This window comes from Pomacea canaliculata, linkage group LG7 (assembly GCF_003073045.1).
Source record: "Pomacea canaliculata isolate SZHN2017 linkage group LG7, ASM307304v1, whole genome shotgun sequence".
NCBI lineage: Eukaryota > Metazoa > Mollusca > Gastropoda > Architaenioglossa > Ampullariidae > Pomacea > Pomacea canaliculata.
In genome coordinates this window covers 17,851,313-17,873,587 of record NC_037596.1, presented here as the reverse complement: position 1 = coordinate 17,873,587, position 22,275 = coordinate 17,851,313, and the positions used below count along the sequence as shown (strand labels likewise).

The window sequence follows — 22,275 nt, the reverse complement described above, 5'->3', positions numbered from 1 at the left end:
CATACACATTTTGAAACATACACATCATCAAATGAAGTACAGTTCCTCTCATACGTGCTAATAAAATGAGTAAAAATACTTTTACTCACAAATAAACACATATATCAAAATAGACATACTTATGTTCCTTGTGTCAAGCAAAACGTGTATAAATTTATGCATATGCATTAATAGATATACAACTGAGACATTTCTGCTTAAAAGTCGTTATTAAACTTTTTTGGGGGGGGAGGGTCCTGGGGCGCCAATAACACTTTCTCCACCTTGTGGAGCGTTGTCGAGGATGCTAGACATTCCAGACGCAACGGCAAAAGCCCGCGAATGAAATTAAGACCCTTATTTTAAAAACAAATATATCTGCTAACAATACAACTATCTGTGATATTCCGTTTTAAAAATAATTTTAGAAACATTTACTTGGAGTAAATTTTAACAATTATAGTTTTTGTCTTCTTTTAGTAAATTCAACTGAAAGACTGTAACTGTATGGGACAGAGAGTTTACAAATCCGGAAGTAGGTCAAAAGTTAGAAAATAAGAAAAATATTTATGCATGTCACGACCTGACGTCGGACTTGCGCATTCTTTTACGAAAAACGACATGAGATCACTTCAGGTTGGGACATTTCTTTTACTAATACACATAAAAACATAAACAAGCATACACAGGAGAACAGCAGTTTCCACAATTGTAACTTAAATCCACTGGTAGCTACGACAATCTGTCAATAACAAGGCACTGGTGAAGATACGTCTTAAAGAGCACCTTTCAAATCGCACGAAAGGTCCACGTGCACAAATATTCGGCAACACACAAATCAAGGAGTAAGGGTGCATATGCACCGCTACTTACTACTAATGTCCCGCTCTACCAGTTCGCTTCTCACAGTGTCTCTGTCTTCTTAAACAGTTCAAACATGGGCTCTTACCCTGATCATTCTTCAAAGGAGTATGAATGACTCACGGTCCCCTCCACGTGGGTGACGATGGTGCCGCAGTCCTTCGGCACCTGCTTCAGTGTAGTCAGGTCTCTGCTGACTTCCTCTCGGCGGCTCTTGTCCTCGCTCCCAGCACTCAGCAGTAGAGATGCTGAAGACAGGCCTTCTCTAGCTGTTTGGGATGGTGGGGGGTTCCTCTACTCGGGCCACCATCATTCCAGTTGCAGGTGTCGTCGTCGTCGTCGCACCGACTCCGGCTGTCCAACCTCTAGCCGTCTCGAGCGGCGCCTCACTCCCAGCACACAGCAGTAGAGTTCACTTCTCCGCAGACAATCGCAGAGCTTCTTGGAGACTGCAGCGAGACTCTCTGGTCCCACTCGTTTCTTGAGTCTCACGACACACCTTGTTCCCGCTAGCAACTTCCAACACAGCTTCTTCACTTTTACACACCGTCTGTGTTAATCCAAAGATCGCCCCCCTTAGGCTTTCAACTCTCGTCTATATATACTCCTGTCACACCCCACTCGGGGTGAGCACTTCATGCCTCGCTCTCGAGGTCCACAACTCACGTGGTGCCCAAAATACACGTGGTGTCCGGAGACCAACGATTTCCAACTATAACAGGACAATCACGCCCTCAACCTTCCATCCGTCCTCTCTTACACTGTTGACAATTACATGGCAGAGGGGCGACACACAGGGCGGGCTACTCCACCCTGCTCCCCTCCACCTTCTTCTACCATACTCAGGTGAAGAAACACTGGAGGCACGGACTAGTCCGTGACAATGCATTATAGATATATCCACAGGAAAAAACCAAACAAGCATATATGTTATTAGAATATACATGAAAATGTAAATATATATTTAAATATATACTGTTTTGTTCTCTTTTTCGGCTGAGTACAATGTCGAATTGAGTAACCGGCAGCCTGCAATGGCGCGGGAATAAGCAATGAGTTGCTATTTTCGTTTTTTACACTGCAGTTTTGTTTGCAGGGCTCCTAATGCACAAGGGGAGTACAATTGAAGTGTCCTGCCTTCTGTAAGCAAAGAAACATTGCAGTTATAGTCATTAAAAGGATTATAATAAACTGCAAAGGAAGAAATTTTAGTTTCTTCTTCAACTAAATTCAACGGCAATATTTTGTTGTCACTTGAGAAAACAATGTGTCAAAAGGATGTAGATGGATACTCGTATATATATATATGCCCCACTCCACACACACACACACATACGTAGTTACCTGCCAAGGAATTCAATGGTTTTTGTCTGCCTCATGTATTTTATTCTAACAACCTCTTTATTTAATGGCAGCTTTTGAATGCACACACCTTCGATTTTACTGTAGCTTTTATTAATTTTATGTGTTTAATACATTAACAATGTATGAACAAAGAGCATATTATCCACTTAATAAATTTTACAAACATGTCTTAGAAACTCACGATCTTTTCCAAAATCAAAATGCAGCGATGACAGATGTAACAAGCAAGCATATAACAACACCAGCAATGACACCAACAGTCACACTGTTTCCATCAGCTCCACTGCCAGATGTTCCTGGTAAACACAGACACATGCTTGCAGAAACCGTCTGTATTATTTCTTAGTAGTGAAGATGTTAGGTATAAAGATAAATCACAATATTTTACTGACAGTGAAGACTGGAATTTGATATTTTATTTCAAATCAAAATCAAAATCAAATCAGACTTTATTATCTGTCGAGACCCAGGACAGAAATTTGTCTTCGCTCACAAGGGCAGGCATACACACTCATACAGACATTTAACACACACTTAGGAGTAAAAGTTAGGAGTAAAAAAGTGTAGATTGCACCAGTCCATCAAAGCAGTTTATGTTTATCCTAACAACAAACCTTGGGTGACCAAGGGCCTAAAAGCAGTGCTTAACGAAAAGAAACATGTGTTCTTCACGGGTTCTGCCCACGACAGAAGACTGGTACCTAGAGAGGTCCGTGATGCTATCCGTTGGGTCAAGGTGAAACACCAGTCCAAAATCGAGTCTCAGTTTGCTACAGGTAACATCCGAGTAGCTGTCTGTAACGTTTTTACGAAAGAGTGTGTAGAATGTGTCTGCGAGCGCATGTAAACATCTGCATGTAAACCACGCTCGCCGCACTCTTTCACCTTTTTCAACAAAAAGGTCCGGCCAACGACTAACACATTTAATGTTTATGAAATTAATTAACGATGAGATGAGGATGGAACAAAATAAAAGAACGCTACTCCCCAAGCGTCAACCTCCTCCTAACGTTTCTCAGACGGGCTGGTGAGATGACCGACTGGACCAGCAGGTTATATCCGACGAATTGTTTCACGAAGTTCGTGAATCTAAAAGCCACATTAAAGCCACACCACTTGTCTCGGCGAAGCTGATATATTCCAGTGGGATTAATTGCTACACCACGACTTGGAATACAAATGGTAATCTTCCACTGAAGTACGTTGGATATCCGTTGCAGGCAGTTAACCACACACTGACCACTCTCCACGGAGCTCTGTACTCTCCAACTGCTTGGTCCCGACTGTCCCGAGAAACGTTAGATCTCCTAAGTTAACTCGTTCTTTTTATCTTCCTGACCAATCAGGCACCCTTAGCGACCAGGTAACTAGGACGACCTCCTAACAGTTTTTCTTGGAGACTGCGTCAACCAATCACGAGTACTACATGGCTCTCCATTGCCTACGGTCGCCCTAGTTACACTGTGCTAAGCCAGAGAGCTTAGATGTAGAGAGGGTTCACTCGTGACCGCGGGAAAACTCGTCGGTTAGAGTTATCTTTCGTAACGTGATGCTACGAAACAACACGGCACAAGGCGATCGTCTGAGGCAAGGTGGGCAATTTTGTTCTGCAATTAACTGTCAGAACGCCAGATTTAAATCAACCTCAAAAGAAAAACGTTTCCACAATTTCCCAAAGGACGAAGATAGGTAAGCTACAAATTTATTCTCAAATTACGATCCATAAGTGTACTGTAGTTGAGAGCAGTCTACTATAACGCGTTTGCTCGATTTCTATGATTATTAAAACGACTTTACTGATTATACTGTGAAACTGTGTGATGAATTCTCACTTATCTGATTAGAAACCTATTTAAATTTGTTATAGTATTTTCATTTAAGGCATTCGTCACTGGGGTGAGGTGTTATAAAAAGATTTGTTATTAATATATTGAAAAAATCATTACAACAGGTGCAAAATATGGATGAAATTTACGAGAAGGAAAGATTTTGACCATCTTACACAATCTGATGTGTATGGAAAAGGATACTGTCTTTGTTCGGATCATTTCGAGGAAAGTCAGTACAACTGTCAAACCCCCAAAAAAGTCTTGTCTGGAATGCAGTACCCACAATTTTCGCCATTCCAAATCCACCATTCAAGGTTGATAACTTATGATTATTAGATAATGATATATTCCAATATATATTACTAAGCCACATTTTACCATCATGGGCCTTTCTTTCTGTCATATTTTATTTTTTAATTAACATTTATCATGAGAGATCACTCTAACTGGCACATAAGGCTAATGATGATCATAGCTTGCATCTGGGCATAAAGAGTTTCTCTGTGACACTTTGCAATGGTTGCACACTGTTGAAACACCCTCATCCAATGCACTACCTTGTCTGACAGGGTGGAAGATGACTGTGCAGGCTCTGCTTGAGCTTTTTGATGAGCTTCAGACAAATCATGGTATTTCATTACTTCTTACAGAAAAACTGAATCAAGACTGCTTAGAAGACTTTTTTTTTTTCTTGCTTTCAGGGAAAAGGGGAGCATCTACATAATCCCACTGCAGAACAGTTTAGATTATTCTTCCGTCAGATCATGATTGAGAACCTGTTTCATCACAGTAGTGGAACTAATTGCCAGAATGACAATGACAGCTCTTTATTGACTCTGACATCTGTGACCACTGACAAACAACAGGACATAATGATATGTAATGTAGATATTGACGAGAATGACTATGACCATGACATCGATTGTTTAAATGACAAAGACATTATTGATAAAGTAAATATCACTTTCAATAATTTTGATGATAACTGTAGTGACCCTCTAACTATTTTCTCCATACAACCACCACCAAAAAAAAACAAAAATTCTGAGTGAGACAGTCAAGATATTAGAGTGTACATGTTGTAAAAATATTGACCAGTTACTTCCTGGGAAAAAAGTTAAATCTCAGTTGATTCGACTTCTGTGGGAAGAGCTAAAAAGCATTGACCTCTGTTGTCCACTTGGTGCATGTGATCTGAAAGGAAGTGTGATTAATCTATTTATCAATGTTCGCCTTCATTTTTCTTTGAAAGATAGCTCTGTATCCTTTTTTGAGAAAGGAACAAAAAGAAATTGAAAAATGTTGAAGTTACATCATTTGTAGCTTTTAAGCTTAAGTAATTTAAAATTATTATAGAAAAGTGTGAAAGAAAATGTTATAAATCTTCATTTAAAGTACATGTGAGAATGATCCCTTTTGAGTATATGCTTGCTGTATATTTCATAGTAAGCATAGCTGTTATCTTTAAATTGTCAACCAATGTTCTTACAACTAGGGATATGCATGTATATAAATATATACATTATTATTAATGGTAGTATTATGATTTGTTATTAATTATGATTATTATGATTTGTGTGAGAATTTATTGCCCATGCTTGTATGTAAACAGAAATCTATATGTCTCAGTATATGTGAGCAAGTATTCTGAATGTGGCTTGTTTATATTCATGTGTAATTCTATTTTTAACTGCTTTTCTCATATTAATAAATTCTCATAAATTAGATTTTTATGGATTTTAAATCAATGCAAATTTGTGCTCATGGATGTGCTGTTTGAATTTATAAAAGTTATCCTTTTTAAATATAGTCAGCTGTCATACATGTATTAAAACTCTCCCGAACTACCCTCATCTAAGCAATTCCCATGAATAAAAGACACAAAAATCTGTTCTTAGATAGAGGTCATTTGATATCGCAAACACCTAGACATTTACTCCAAAGATAAACACTGCTAGCGCCGACTTTGTTTAGTAGTGGTTGATAGTAGCAACTGCGGCGTAGCATCATTTTTCGAAGGGACGCAACTCCGTCACTACTTTTCTTAACAAGTAAGGATAAAGAAGGAGTGCACCATCTCTACATCTAAGCTCTCTGGCTAAGCTCATTTACGTCATTCCATCCATGACGTAAAAAGAATTAGAACTGACGCAGCCTCCGCGCGACTTCCCTCCCCTGACATCAAGGAGAATTAAAAATAAAAATGAATCTAACTAGATTCGCCTGAATCGCGAATCGTTACATAAGCCCCCCCTTAAGCCCAAAATTCTCAATTTTGGCTCAAAACAATGATGAGCGATTCAAATAAACTACAATTACGTTAACACTACTGTTTACGATTTTCATCTTCAAATTCTAACTACTGAAGTCCAAAATTCTCAATTTTGGCTCACAACAACGATGAGCGGCTCAAATAGTCCGCGCCTACATTATCGCTGCCTTTTATCACTCTAAGTTGATAACTGTAGGGCTGGAGCTGTAGAGCCCACCTCATCAACCTTCCATTTTCTGTTTTGGTTTTCTTCAAATATTGCAGAGGCTGATGGTCAGTCTCTATCACGAATTGGGTGCCATATATGTATGGTTCAAATTTCTTTAATGCCCATATAATGGCTAGGCATTCCTTTTCAATAGTAGCGTACTTCGCTTCTGCGTCACTGAGCTTTCTGCTGGCGTACGCTACAGGTCGTAGGTCGCCATCGTGCTCCTGCAGCAACACCGCTCCCACGCCGCGGTCGGAGGCATCTGTCCTGAGCGTATACTGTGACTTGGGATCCGGGAGACACACTATGGGCTTTTGACTCAACTGCCCCTTCAGATTCTCAAAAGCCTCTTGACAGTCGCTGTCCCATTGTATATTTTCTGGATTGCCTTTCCTTGTTTTATCTGTCAAAGGTAAGGCAATGCTGGCGAAGTTGGGAATAAATTTCCGGTAGTAGTTTGCCAGACCCAAGAACGCTCTCAATTCTTTTTTTGATTTTGGTGGCGATGCATTCTTTAGTTTAAGTACCTTGTCTTCCTCGGCATCAGTATACCGCGACTCACCACGTGTCAGAGGAATGACAGGCTTTTACATCCTAACTGGCATTTGTTGGGTTTTGCGTTTAAGTTACACTGTCTCAGCCGCTGTAATAACTGAGTTAAAATATGGATGTGCTCTTCCCATGTCTCAGTGGCTATTAATAAGTCATCCATGAAGTTGCTCACTGATTCATGAGGTAGTGGTCGGAGGAGTTTTCTCATCATTCTACAAAAAATAGCTCCAGCATTCTTTAGGCCGAAAAGCATTGTAGTCCACTGAAACTGCCCTTGCGGTGTTGTGAATGCTGTCTTTTCTCTGTCCTCCGACTTCATCGGAATCTGCCAAAATCCCTTCGCTAGGTCAATCTTCGAGAAGTATAACTTCCCACTTAATTTAGTGAAGAGTTGGTCCATGTCTGGCAGCGGTTCGGCGTCGAATTTCGTTATTTGGTTCAATTTCCTGTAGTCGATGCAGAAACTGTTGGTCCCATCTTTTTTGTGTACAAGGACTACAGGAGCGTTGTAAGGTGACGCCGCCGGTTCTATGACTTTCATTTTTAACATTTTATCCACTTCGTCACCAATGGTCTCTATCTTCGAATGAGGGAGTGGATACTGCCTTACATACACTGGTTCGCTTGATTCGAGTTCGATATTGCACTCGAGAAGGTCAGTTCTCCCAGGTAGGTCGCTCAGTGTATCGGGAAATGACTCACACAGAGATCTGACCTGTCGCAGCTGTTCGTCGTTTAAGTCCTCCGAGATGCACACGTGCTCGGGACCTTCCGACTTCTCTAACATCATCATCGGTATAGCTGCCTCTTTCCGAGGCATGTTTGACGGATATTCTTCGTCGTCGACCACGACTCTTCGACTATATGTGTTTCACCAGTGTCTTGTGTCCTGGACACATACTCCTTGAGGATATTAGCGTGATAAATTTTCTCCTTCTCTCCAATGCTGATCTTATAGTCACACTCGTTTATCCTATCGGTTATCACATACGGACCTTTCCAACACATTTGAAGCTTATTGTTCTTGGTGGGCAGTAGGATCAGGACCTGGTCACCAACTTTGAAACATCTCGGTTTCGCCCTTTTGTTGAAGTGGAGGGCCTGCTTTCCTGCCGCTGTTCTTAAATTCTCTCTTGCTAGCCTGCATGTGTCTTCGATTCTGTTCCGTAGATCAACAATGTACTGGAATGTCGTTCGTTTCTCTTCGTTCTCTTCCTCTTTGGTCCACAGTTCTTTCAAAATCTGCATCGGACCGCGGACAGTTCTGCCGTATAGAAGTTCAAAGGGTGAGAACTTTAATGATTCTTGCGGCACCTCTCGGACTGCGAAGAGTAATGCGAGTACGAATCGGTCCCACTCTTTTGGTTGTTCCTGGCATAAATGCTTTAGCATACTTTTGATTGTATTATTGAACTTTTTCAACCAACCCATTGCCTTGAGCATGCCTTGGTGTGGTCTTGATTCCTCTGATGGATAACAGAGAGTTCACTTCCTTGGCAAGGTCTCCAACAAACTGTGACCCTTGATCGGTAAGGATTTCTTTGGGCACGCCCAAACGTGTCCACATTTCCCAAAGCGCTTCTGCCACGTCTTCTGTCCTTATGGATTTGAGGGTTTTAGCCTCCACGTACCTAGTGGCATAATCAATCATGGTCACTATGTACCTATTTCCGCGGTCGGAAGCTGGCATGATTGGGCCAATTATGTCGACGGCCACTCTCTCAAATGGTGTTTCGATGATGGGCATTTTACCCAAGGGAATTTCAAAAGTACTACCCCGGGGGTATGTTCTCTGGCAGATGTCACATGACTTGCAATACCTACGCACGTCAGCGCAGATCCCAGGCCAAGAGAAGTCGCTCCACACTCTACTTTTAGTTTTTGCAACTCCCAGGTGCCCAGCCATAGGTGTGTCGTGTGCCAAACGCAGCACCTCTTGTCTGTATGCCTTAGGTACCACGACTTGGTGTACTGCCTTCCCTTCTTTGCTGTGGACTCTATATAGTATACCTCTCTTCCACTGGTAGGTGGCTTCTGGCCTTGTCGCTCGACTTTCGTTTCCCTGCCTGGTGCTATGACTTGCGGCAAGCTTGCGTATCTGAGCGAGGGTGGTGTCCACTCGCTGCGCTCGACCCAGTTCTTCAGGAGTTATGCTACCTAGCAGAGGCTGCGATAGCATTAGTGGTTTGTCGCACCTTCTCCCGGAGGCCCTCGTCTGTACTGCCGCACAAACTTCCTTGACTGGGTACACTGGGATTGTCCTCATTGTTCGTTCAGCGTCTTTGCGGTAATTACCAATTAATACCTTGTGGACTGGATCCTCCATGAGCACTACTTCGGTGGGTCCGTCGAAATAGGGAGTGTCCATCTTTACCATCGCAGTTGGGAGCACCCGTTTTACTGCCGACGAGGCTAACGTGATTTCAACTGTCTTGCCTGTTTTGCAACACTCAGGCACCAAGTCCGACTGCACAACCGTGATTGAAGCGGCAGTGTCTCTCTGTGCAGCCACTCTTTGTCCTTCAATAATCACTTCACACTCGAATGAGAGTGGTATGTCACCACAAGCTGCGCACAACATTTTACAATCCTCCTTGCGCGTGCAGGGAAAGTCTTGTATCACTACAGCTGCTGTCTGATGCCTCTGCGGGCAGCTTCTCGCAAGATGGTCACCACTACATATAAAGCAGCTTATCTTCTTTGCACCCTCTTTAGAATGCTGGAATTGTCTAGTTGCCATCGGTCTAGCTCTGCTGTTTGTTCCAGACTTTGTTTCTACCTGTGACTTCCCTTCAGATGCACCATCATTGTGATTGGGTTCGAATTTCTTCAACCTCTCTCGATCACTGCAGGTTGCCTGTTTTGCGGATTCAAACACTAGCGCATGTTTTAACGCTTCTTGCGCTGTGGCTGGTTCGTGTTCCATAACGAACCTCGCTTGGTCTAGGGGAAGACCTGCGATAAATTTTTCTAGTAGGAACATGTCTCTTATTTCCTCATAAGTACTTTTCCTCCCTGTTAGCTCTTGCCACCTGGACAACCACATATCAATTTTGGCTAGATATTCTTGCGTGGTTTCGTCCTGTACTTTCTTGGCGTCTCTGAACCTTTTCCGGTACTCGTCTGCTGTAAGACGAAATCTGTTGAGCAGGGCCTTCTATAAGATAACATAGTCATTGGCATCATCATCGTCTAGCCGACTATATACTTCGCCGGCCTTGCCTTTCAACAGCACTCCTAAACGTGGCGCCCACTGGTCTTCAGGCCACCTCTGCACTTTTGCAGATCTTTCAAATTTTCGAAGGTAGACTTCTAGGTCGTCGCGATCTTCAAAGTATGGGAGCTTGATTTTCAGCTCTTGCTGATGTCCGGAACTAGAGCGTGACGGGTTCGCTGCATTTTCATTTGTATCGCCTTGCATTTGGATGCGCAGCCTCTGCAGCTCAAAGTCTCTTTCAGCCTGTCGCTCCTCTGCTTCAGCATGGAGCCTGCGCTCTTCTGCTTCAGCCTGGAACCTGCGCTCTTCTGTCTGAAGCCTGCGCTCTTCTGCTTCTGCTTCAGCATGGAGCCTGCGCTGTTCCGCCTCTGCCTCTGCTTGTAGTCGGCGCTGTTCCGCCTCTGCTTCAGCTTGTTGTCGGCGTTGTTCCGCCTCTGCTTCAGCTTGGCGCTGTTCTTTGATGTAGTTTACAAGCTCGACACCTTTGAGACCGAGAGCCTCCCCTTCAGCCTTTGTTCGAGCGAACGTGGAGTCTAATTCTTCCTCGTCGACGTTGTCTCGAGATCTGCCACTCCTTGGCATGCTTATTTATAGCAGGAGAAAACCTTTGGGAAGAATCGGAGGTTGACGCTGCTACGCTTCCCGAGCTACGCTGCTATGTGCTAACTGCACTAAAAATAGCGGTATCACGTGTGCACCCTTCTACACTCCGCTACAAATGCTGGTTCTCACACAGAACCGAAATTGAGGGTGATAAAATCTATTGGCCCTAATATCACTATCTGACGATATACAGGTTGCTCACAATTGCCCCTCTCCAATCTATTAGGCTAATGTGCCGCAACCCCACCGGACTAAGTCGTGGGCTGGCTACTTCACACCTAGTACTCGCCCTTTTTCTGAATCTGATACACTCTCACTACTCAGTGAATCAGAGTTCAGCCACAACCATTCGACAATAGCTACCTGGCAAAATTTAGTCCCACTAAAATGCCCTATTGACCGAATTCACGTATAAGTACTGCCACTAACCCGTGACTAACCTATAACTAGAAAAAGAGTAATGAGCAAATAAAAGATGAAGATGGTAAACAGTAAATGTGGCGTTGGTCAGAAGTTACAAGAAAATAGATTTATGGGAAAAATCCCGGACGAGCCCCCAATTTGTAACGTTTTTACGAAAGAGTGTGTAGAATGTGTCTGCGAGCGCGTGTAAACATCTGCATGTAAACCACGCTCGCCGCACTCTTTCACCTTTTTCAACAAAAAGGTCCGGCCAACGATTAACACATTTAATGTTTATGAAATTAATTAACGATGAGATGAGGATGAAACAAAATAAAAGAACGCTACTCCCCTAGCGTCAACCTCCTCCTAACGTTTCTCAGACGGGCTGGTGAGATGACTGACTGGACCAGCAGGTTATATCCGACGAATTGTTTCACGAAGTTCGTGAATCTAAAAGCCACATTAAGGCCAGGCACCGGTCATAAAATTGTCAAAAATTTTACATTTTGGCCATTTTGAGATTACTTCATAATGTCAAAGTTTATATTTTGTTCTATTCACTCACCAAGTGGTTTTTCATAGAACAATCTAGAAATATGTCTATTTTGTCAATGAAAACATCTACTTCTATCCTATTTACTTTTCCCGAGCGCAGAATTAGCGAGAATAGAGAATGTTTGAGACATAGCAACACACCTCGCCACGTGGGCAACTGTGTCACATCGTATATCGGTCGAAATGTCAGGACATGAATTTTCAAACAAAGGCTGAGTCAAAACCCTTAGAAGGCCCCAAGCTATGATACAAGCTCTTTTCTAGACGACACAAAGGGTCGGAAACTTCCTTATATAGACGCATGCGTAACATACTTTGCATATAGCCAATCAGAATTCACTAATGCCGACCTAGACGGGGTCATAGGGCACACAAACACGCTTCGGCTGTGCTCGGGTATCCCGCAATGCATCTGTCATGGCCTCCGGATGTATAAACAAATGGCGACAGCAACTGAAAGCTAGTTCAGTGATATTTTCTTTCTAAGACATTAACGTTGATATTAAATGTTGATTGTGCCTGTCAGACGCTCATTTCTTCTCACAATACCACGTGCGAAAAAATAAAAACCACGTGGACATTCTTAGACCGTCGTAGCAGCTAAAAAAAGTAACTTAGTGAACCGAATTCGGCTGTCGAAATCACCATCAGTCATGTGGTAAGCGAGCTGAAAATAAAGCGAAGTTTTAATTTCTGCTGCAAAGCTCGGTAGTAATCAGGACTAGATGCGAACATTTACAAATTTGTGTCAACTTGCAATGCTAGTTATTTATGTACTTTGTCAGGAATGTAGTGAAACAGAGCTTACATCATTTGCACAGAAAACAAAGGTTGGGTGGGGGCTGGATTGTCTTACTCAAACCAAATGTAACAAACAGAATGTGAAGACAATTATGTGTAACATTCCTAACAAACAGAATGAAAACTGCTATCTAGTCAAGTTTGTAGCCATTCAGTGTCTAGAGAGCACATCATTGTCAGCCCCCTAGAAGGCCAGACAGCTGGTGCTTTTCCCAGAAATCTTTGACAGAAAATAAGATACCCCCTAGCCACAAAAATCAAACATCTTTAATCCATGTGACTACAGAGGTAATTCATAAAAGAATCCTAGCATACAGAGGAACAGAACATGAGCAGCTGCTCAAATTATGGTGCAGTCAGTGATGTATCTCTAGATTTCATGAATAGGTTATTCTTATTATTCCTATTTGCCCCCACTGGAGCATAGGGCTGCAAGAATTGGTTATACTCCCCTATAAGCTTTTGAAATAATTTCTTTAACTGATGTTCATCCCATCACCCTGCAACTGAAGGCTAAGAAAGATGAGAGTGTTTCCTACTAATGCTGCTACTTCAGTAGATGCTCGCAAAAATTGGAAGCAATATATGTGACATCGCGCATCACTAAATGTTAGATAGCAAAAGACCAAAGATGGCAAAAACCATGAAGCTAGTGGACACTGAACTTCTATATAACTATCTAAACCTATAACTGTGTTGCTCAATGTTTGCAAACACCATTGTTTTTATTACTGTGTACTTCTCTGAAGCCTGGTCAGCATTTGGGTACACAACACAACCATGTTGACTTTTCTAAAAGTGAATAAAATAATTAATTTTATTAGTTATGTTAAAGTTATATGTAGTAACACATTGAAAGATGGTTATATTTTTCATTCAACAGGTAAATTACATGAAAGGCTTAAATAAAACAAATTTACTAAGCTTGAACTTTGTGATCTTACTTTTTCCGTTCCTTTGTTTTTGTTACAGTTTGTTTACTTAAAATCCCTATAACTTAATATTGACATGTGATACAGGCCTAAAATTTGAATGAAGTTTTCTTTATACATATTAAAGCATTTCAGGAAGAGGTTTTTAAAAAATATTTAGTGGTTTAGTAGTTACTAAGCTTTCACTTTGTTTTCCTTCGCCTTTTCAGTTTCTTGTTCTAGCAAGCTTGTTTACTTCAAAAGCTTATAACTTTATATTGACATGTGATACAGACCTAAAATTTGGTTGAAAATTTCTTTATTCATATTTAAACATTTCTATGAGAACTTACAAAAAAAATATTGAGTAGTTTAGTAGTTACTAAGCTTTCAATTTTTCTGTCCTCGTTTTCTCAGTTTCTTGCTTTGGTTAGAGACTGTTTACTTCAAAAGCTTACTCCTTCTTTTTGACAAGAGAAATAGATCTGCAATTTGGTTGAGCTTTTCTTCATATAAATTTAAACATTTGTAGGAGAGCTTTTCAAGAAATATTTAGTATTTTGGTAGTTATACCGTTTTAAATCAAAATTTCTTAAAATTTAACACAGTGTTTTACAAAAAAATTCATAAAAAAAACTAAGCCGATTTTGCAAAATACCCCTCTTACGTTTGTAGATCTTCCTTTTAGGTAACTATTTCAAACAGAATTTTGAGTCTACTCACAAAATTGACGAAGTTATAAGCTTTTTAAAATGTTTGTTTGGGCGCCATTTTGGATTGTTTCCATGGCAACCGATAGCGCGACGAGTCAGTAAAACCATTTTTTGAAACTTCATTCAAGGGCTAAATAGCTGATACAAAAAAATCCGCGCTATCCCATGAAACAAAAAACTTTTTTTTTTGACCGGTGTCTACCCTTAAAGCCACACCACTTGTCTCGGCGAAGCTGATATATTCCAGTGGGATTTATTACTACACCACGACTTGGAATACAAATGGTAATCTTCCACTGAAGTACGTTGGATATCCGTTGCAGGCAGTTAACCACACACTGACCACTCTCCACGGAGCTCTGTACACTCCAACTGCTTGGTCCCCACTGTCTCGAGAAACGTTAGATCTCCTAAGTTAACTCGTTCTTTTTATCTTCCTGACCAATCAGGCACCCTTAGCGACCAGGTAACTAGGACGACCTCCTAACAGTCTTTCTTGGAGACTCTCTCAACCAATCATGAGTACTACATGGCTCTCCATTGCCTACCGTCGCCCTAGTTACACTGTGCTCAGTTCATTTTACGTCATTCCATCCATGACTAAAAAGAATTAGAACTGACGCAGCCTCCGCGCGACTTCCCTCCCCTGACATCAAGGAGAATTAAAAATAAAAATGAATCTAACTAGATTCGCCTGAATCGCGAATCGTTACATAGTCTTCTTGCTTGCGTTTGATTAATTATCACGCTAATAAATAACATTTGTTTACAATTTGTTCCTGAAAAAGATTTGAAATAATCTGTGAAGATACATATTAGATAGCTGAGAAATATGTAAAGAACTTTTTTTCTGAATATACGGCAAGTATTACAATGACGTTTTTAGGAGATTTATTTTCCCCAATGTGATATTAAATTTATTCAAAACAAGGAAGTTTGCAGCCTGTGAAAAACACTTTAGTACTCATTTCTCCGGCATTCATTTGGTGAATATCTTTGAGTACTTGTGACTTGGACATCAGTTGACAATTTCGCAATTATAGACAACACTTAGATGTTTTTAAGAAAATTATCCCTTTAAAACACACAGGATATTAATGAATATTTAGAGGGTTACCTTTAGGAATTTCATAATGTAAGAAGATTTCACACTTAACTTAAAGAGACATAATAAAACACTGGTAGTGGTGGTGATGGTGGTGGGGGGATAGCTGCAATGAAAGCATGTAATCTAGAGGGAGATAATCGTACAAAAACAAAGAAAACATATAAAGAACCATTTTCTGCTTTTGTAGCATTCGATGCATTTTCCTAGTTAGAATATAAGTCAGTGAAGAGACAATGCAAACACCACAGTATAGATGACAGGTCCTGAGGGTGTTAGAAATGTCACATGGCATAAATGGCTGTTAAGTCAGGGGAGACAAACATTAGCGAAAACCGGATATAGAAAAATAAATATCTGAAAAAAGATTCTGGTAGTTAGCTGAGAGAAACTAAGAAATAAAAAACCTATATACAACCACGGAGGTTTGTTTATGCCATAAGCTTCTTTATGTTTTGACACAGACCTTTCCTTGTGTGTGTTCTTCTGCATGAGAGAGAAAGACAAAGGGAGAGAAAGCTGTTCGCTGTCGTGGTAAGGTGCAACAGAGCGTCTCCGCTCGTGCTCGCAAACCAACAACAGAACAGTTTAGCTGTCGTGTCTGTTGCATATTCAATCTAGTGATGTGTTTGTGTGGGGTGCGTGCCTTTATCCCTCGTTCTGTCCCTCGTTTGCATACAAAGAAACGAAAGAGACGGAGACCAAACTACATTTTATATGTCTAACCATCTACATTGCCGTTCATTATACACTTACCTTTTGCCTGCGTCACGTTCAATTTGATGTTGGAAGCACTTTTATCTCCTTAAGAAATAACAAAAGAAAACCTCTCTTGAAAAAATGAGGAAGACAATTTGATGTGGTGTTTTAAACGTATTTTCATCTGAACATTTTATTGTGTTTAATTTATCAATTTTACTTTTACACTTTTTTCCTCAGGTAAACATTAAAATCCCGAAAGCAATATAGAAAACTAATTGTAAGATACTACTTACAGAATGAATGACAGTAATAAAAGTTTTAAGTTTTATCCGAGACTTGTTTGCAACGGTGGCTGCATCAACATTTTAGTTCCAAATAGTACAGGGCATCGTCCTGAGCTACTCTTTTATTATCAACCCCAGGCATGAGATGGTTGCATCTTTAGTCAATGAGTATAGACAGCTACCACTTTTGTAGCAGCTTTACAAAGAAAACTTACTTGACAGTTCACACCGGATAAGTTGTTCGTGGGCCACATCAAATTGAATTTCTCCATCTGTTAGACATTTTTCTTTAGTGTCTATCAGGACAGTAAAGTTGTTGCCTGGCTGTGCCTCACACAAGATGCCTTTCACCGGGTCACAAGAAAACTGTTCATTGCGCCACTGGCAGGCTGCGATGACTTCTGTAACAATCAAAATGCCATTAAGAATGCTTATTTTTTTTTTTTTTCCTCAAGTTTTTATTTTCTCCACCAATAATGTATCTTATAATATGAAACACAAAAATTCACAGGCAAAAATTGACCTATAAATGTTGTAAAACAAAAAACAAAAACAAACAAACAAAAAAAAAAAACACCAAAGAAAAAAAAAAAAAAAAAGGTACTGCAAAAATGTGTTTAGGACTGAACACTGTGCATCTATACAGCATTCAAAAAGAAGGGTGTGCATGCACACACAAAAGAGCATAGACAGAGACTGAGAAACATGTAAAAGGAGTAAACTGTATTAAACTTTTCAGCAGCCCACAGAGATAAGCACTCCCGTTTGAAGTACCAGTAGGAGAGATTAAATGTTTCCCCAAGAAAGCATAATGCCAATACTGTCCAATAACATGTGGCAACCACATGATTACAACTGGCAAAATTTGGGCAGTACTCATAGGTTTCATTCACAATTTGACCATTTCCCAAACTCAGAAAATATCCATATAAAAAATATTCACACAAGAAAAACTCTGGAAATGGCATATTAAATGACCCATCTTAGTTAACACCAAAAATAACTTAAACAAAATGTTAGTCACTGAAACTTTGACATGAAATCCTTATTTTCATTCCAAAAGTTTGCATATGTAGCATCACTACTAAACAGACTTCTTAGTCCTGTTTGCCCCACTGGAGCATAGGACTGCAAACAAATCAATAAACAGTACCCACATAAATAACATATCAATAAAAACAATTAGAAGTTGCACAGTAATTGACGTGATAATTGGTAGAACATGAGGAAATAATGTCTGTTTAACATTTAATTATTTTTTCTCTGAACCTCCCAGATGTTTGTTTGTTGAGAGAAAATAGGACTTTTAAAACTAAATGCAGAAACAAATTAAATATATTTATTTTACTTTTCTTGTTTTACCTCTCCCCCCACCAGGCAGTCACATTGACTTTTTTTATTTGTTTGTTTGGTTTTTTTTAATACAAACTCGTGAAATTATATATTTTCAGATAAACTCATAAAATTCATATAATCAGCCCAGCTTATTATAAATTCCTGCAATTTCATATTAACAAGTGCGCTAAATTCCTCAATCTTGTATTTTCTATTTAACTGCAGAATAAAAACTCTTAAGTCTGGCTGTTTCTTCTCTATTTTACATTTATAAATAAAAAACTTTGCTTCTAGTAGTATATTCTCTAACGTCTTTTCTATTGGACAGTTTGCTTCATATCCAAATAGTATTACAGATTCGTTAAGTGCTAATTTATTATTTTTAGAGCAGTTTTCCCTTATTGCCTTTTCTAGGCTTGTCCAAAATAGTTTGGTTGCCTTACAGCGCCAAAATAGATGTTCAATTGTCTCCCTTTCGTTGCCACAGAAAGTGCATTTATTATTAACTTCTATCCCCATATATTCTGCCAGGGAGTTTGTACCTAGAATTCTGTGGATAATTCTGCACTGAAACCATCTCAGTTTAATATCTTTTATTCCTTGAACCTTGGAAAATATTATTTTCCAGGGTAATTGGCCCTATTTTATTTTCCCACTTTCACAACATTTGGGCCTGATTGTGTTTTCTGTCAATATTTCGTAATAATATTTGGAACCTTTCTTTATAGAATTAATTAGTTTAATAGTTTTTGATGTTTCTTGTGCAGTGTTGTTCCTAATTGTAATGCCCATTGACTGAACAAATTTTTTAATTATTTTTGCACAGCCCATGTATGTAACTATTTCTATTGTTGTTCCATACTTGGCATTAATTTCACCCAGGGACAAAAGTACACCAGATTCATTATAGAAATGTTGAATTCTATATACCCCCTTACTAACCCAGTTTTTGAAGAAAATAGCCTTCTGGCCAAGCTGAAATCTACTGTTTAAGTGTATTGGTTCTGCCATCACCTCCTCTGATGTTTCTGGCTTGACATAATAATAAAATTTTTTATAAGCATTTAATACATCTTTCCAAAATTTATTTTTATGTTGTGTGTCACAGTACACATTCGGGCCATATTTATCTATATCTACGAGTTTTGGGTATATCTTTATCACTACATCTTTCCATTGGTGTTCAGTGACATTTAGCTTTTTAATCCATATTAGCTTTAGCGCTTTTATATATTGACAAATGTTGGGTATATTTAAGCCACCATTACAGACAGTTTTCACTGCAACTTTCCTGTTTATTCGATCAGGTTTTCCATCCCACACAAAGTTAAAGCATTGCTTTTGGAGTTCTTGTATATCTTGGATAGGGGGATTAGGCAGCAGTATCCATAAATAAATTAATTTTGATAGTATTAATGATTTTAGCACAGCCACTCTTCCCATTGGTGTAATAACTCGTTTAAGCCAAGATTTCATTAAATTCCTCGTTTCAACATTATTTTCCTTAAAGTTTAGAGTGTAACATGTTTCTAACTTAGTGCTTAGCCATATCCCTAATATTTTAAATTCTGATGGGTTCCATTGAAACTTCAGGTGTGGGGAATATTTTATGGGTGAATTTTTTCTATTTCCTAACCAGATAGCTTCTGTTTTCCGAAATTTATCTGCAGTCCTGACATTCTAGTGAATTTATTTAATGTAACCAAAGCGTTATTAAAAGATAATTCGTCGCCTTCCATAAAGATTTGTGTGTCATCAGCAAAACTGTAATATTTTGTGTTCTTTTTCATTTATTCTAATACCCTTATGCTAGCATTTTTCCTTATCATTACTGCTAGGACTTCAGCACAAAGTATGAATAGGTACGGTGATATTGGATCCCCTTGCCTACATCACGTTTTATTTCGAACCAATCTGATAGTCTTCCATTAACCATAACCGCTGACTTAATGTTTTGGTAGAATGCTTTTATCCAGTTACAGATATCAGTCCCAAATCCAAGTGTCCTTAATACTTTGTGCATAAAGGACCAGTCTATGGTATCGAACGCTTTCTCATAATCCAAACTAAGCAATAAGCCCGGTAGATTTTTGTGGTCGAGGTATACTATCAGGTCATATATAAATCTAATATTGTCCCCAATGTATCTATTTGCCATAAATCCTGTTTGGTCATCTGCGAGCAGTAGAAGCCACTTAATATATCAAATAAACACAATAAGCTTTGGTAATAAAAAATCAGGCTCTCAAAGAAGATTTATAGGAGTTTAAACAAGTTAATTATACTAAATTAGTAATAACTTAGAAACTATATGTAATTTTCGTGAAAAATTATTTTACCTCTAGTTTGCCCTGGACGTTTGTACTCAATCATAAATTCTCTCCTCTCGTCAATGATCTTTTCATTGAATTCACAGATCACTCTTTTGACGCATGCCATCTCAAATTCTTCTTTACACTTGGTTTCTGAAATAATCCCGATAAAGCATGATAAAGTACAAACTGATGTTTTGTAAAACTTTTAGCGACTATTTCTTTCTTGGGGGAATTAATAATATTTTTTTTTGTTTTAAATTAATGTCTTAAGATAGACATAACAGGATATAAGCAATAATAGAATGTTAAGGATAAGTTACAGCAGTCATTATAAAGATCTCAGCCTTTATGGACTGAAGCAGATACTCAACGCACCATGCAGTGCGATAAATTCTTTCTTTGTTTTCATCAACTTTTCTGAGATGTTCCCTATGTTTTGATTTGGTTTTGTTTATTTTTTCTAATCATATTTAGAAATCAATAACTGATATCAGTTTAACATTGTCATGCTCATCTGGAACTTTCTTTTTGGCAATGTCACGGCCTTGAAACTGCTCCTTCTCATAGTAAATTTATTTTGTTTTAAATCAGAAAGAGATTGTACTGCTTACCTTTGCCATAAACAGGAGACCAGACAAGATAACCAACAATTACTGTAAGTTCCAAGAACAATGTGTCCATTTTTAACGCCTGAAAAAAAACCACAAGTGACTAAGATGTAGAGTGAAATCATTTCTACATGACCACCGTCAAAGACAAAAACAAAACCCACAACAAAAAACGATCAATAATCAATCCCACAGTTAGGAAAGAGCCTCACTAAAATTAACTTACATGACTTCCAGCTCTTTGTCTATGAAGAGAAGCTCGAGCCTTATTCTAAAAAGAAACTCCTTGGTTCATCATCAGTAAGTCTAAATACGATAATACATCTTATATGATAAATACTAAATAATCACAATGCAAGCAGATTGTAATTAAAAAATCCGAGTGTTGAAATAATTTCCCTTAAGCACTCACGCAATGAAATCACCTCATCTATGTGAATAGGCCTAAGCCCAAAACTCTAAAGGCCTAAGCCCAATAGGTCTAAAAATAAACATTATGTCATATATTATAGCACAAGATCTTTGATAATTTTTGCCTAAAATTGAAATACATAATTTATGCGGAGCGTTGATGAACTGCATAAAATTTATTTAAACAAGTTAATATAGTGGTTTGAGTTGAATTCGAGCAAAAACCCTTTTCATTTGGTCGTGTAACAAAACAGCCCATCGTATTACGTCTGAAATAATAAATATTTGTGATATATAAACATCAGGCAAATGTCAGTATACTTTGTTAAAGAAAATACAATTTCCTCTTAAGCATATTTCAACATACACAAGCAAATAAGGATGTAGATTGTAGCGTCCATGAAAACAAGCCTAAGCTTTATTTGAATTGCACATACACCAGCAATAGTTGATGACAGTAAAAGTCGTCCCTGATTTAATTTTTGCTTAAAATATCTAATTTGTATAACTATGTCTATTTTGTAAACCTCTGCGTTCGTGGACTATCTTCAAAACAGCTGGGACTAAGTAAAAAGACTTACCATCTCGCTGTCTTCACTTTGCGACCTCTCAGGTTGCAAGTCTCGTGCGAGCTAGCGTGCGAGGAAAGAGAAGTTTGATCACGTGGCTCTTGAGTCACGTGACGGAACAGCGCAATATCATTGGGTAAGCGACAGGGGGCAGCACTTGTGTATTGCGAGACGAACCCTCATCCTGGTTTCAGTTCCAATACAATATTAGAGGTTCGAGCTTTCGGCAGGACACAATTCGTTATAGTACAGAAATGATAATGAAGACGAAAACGATTTTTTAAAAGCAGAATCATGAGATGTAGCACTAGACTGGAAATGACAATCACATCATACTGAGCTCTGTTTTTAAAAGAAAAAACTCCGTTTCATTCCTGAGATTAAATTGCTGCTTGAAGTGTTTGTTGTCCATTATAAATACCACAATAAGTGCGTGCACAGGTCAGGCTGGCCTAATGGTTCTACCTTAGTAACCCATCTGTAGGAAACACAGAATTAAAAAGAAATCAAGAAAAGTTTTGAACCCTGACCTTCCGCACGCGTAGAGCGCATGACAGACCAGACACTGTAAGGCAGTGATAGGTAATTAGTCTGAAAACTTGCGCTATACAATTTAACTGGTTCTTATTATAATAACAGTTACTGATATAAGAATAAGAACTTTATACTGTT

At 39.1% G+C, this 22,275-nt stretch overlaps 1 protein-coding gene across 1 annotated transcript; it reads right to left on the bottom strand.

The window, feature by feature from the left end:
- Positions 1-1,736: 1,736 nt before the first annotated feature.
- LOC112568942 lies at positions 1,737-21,676 on the bottom strand. The gene is made up of 7 exons (XM_025246520.1): positions 21,616-21,676; positions 20,627-20,705; positions 20,040-20,165; positions 16,581-16,766; positions 16,136-16,183; positions 2,387-2,501; positions 1,737-1,980 (listed from the first exon to the last, which is right to left on the bottom strand). Exons 1-6 carry the CDS (start codon positions 21,616-21,618, stop codon positions 2,401-2,403), a joined length of 543 nt encoding a protein of 180 aa, XP_025102305.1. The 5' UTR covers positions 21,619-21,676; the 3' UTR covers positions 1,737-1,980; positions 2,387-2,400.
- Positions 21,677-22,275: the final 599 nt, after the last annotated feature.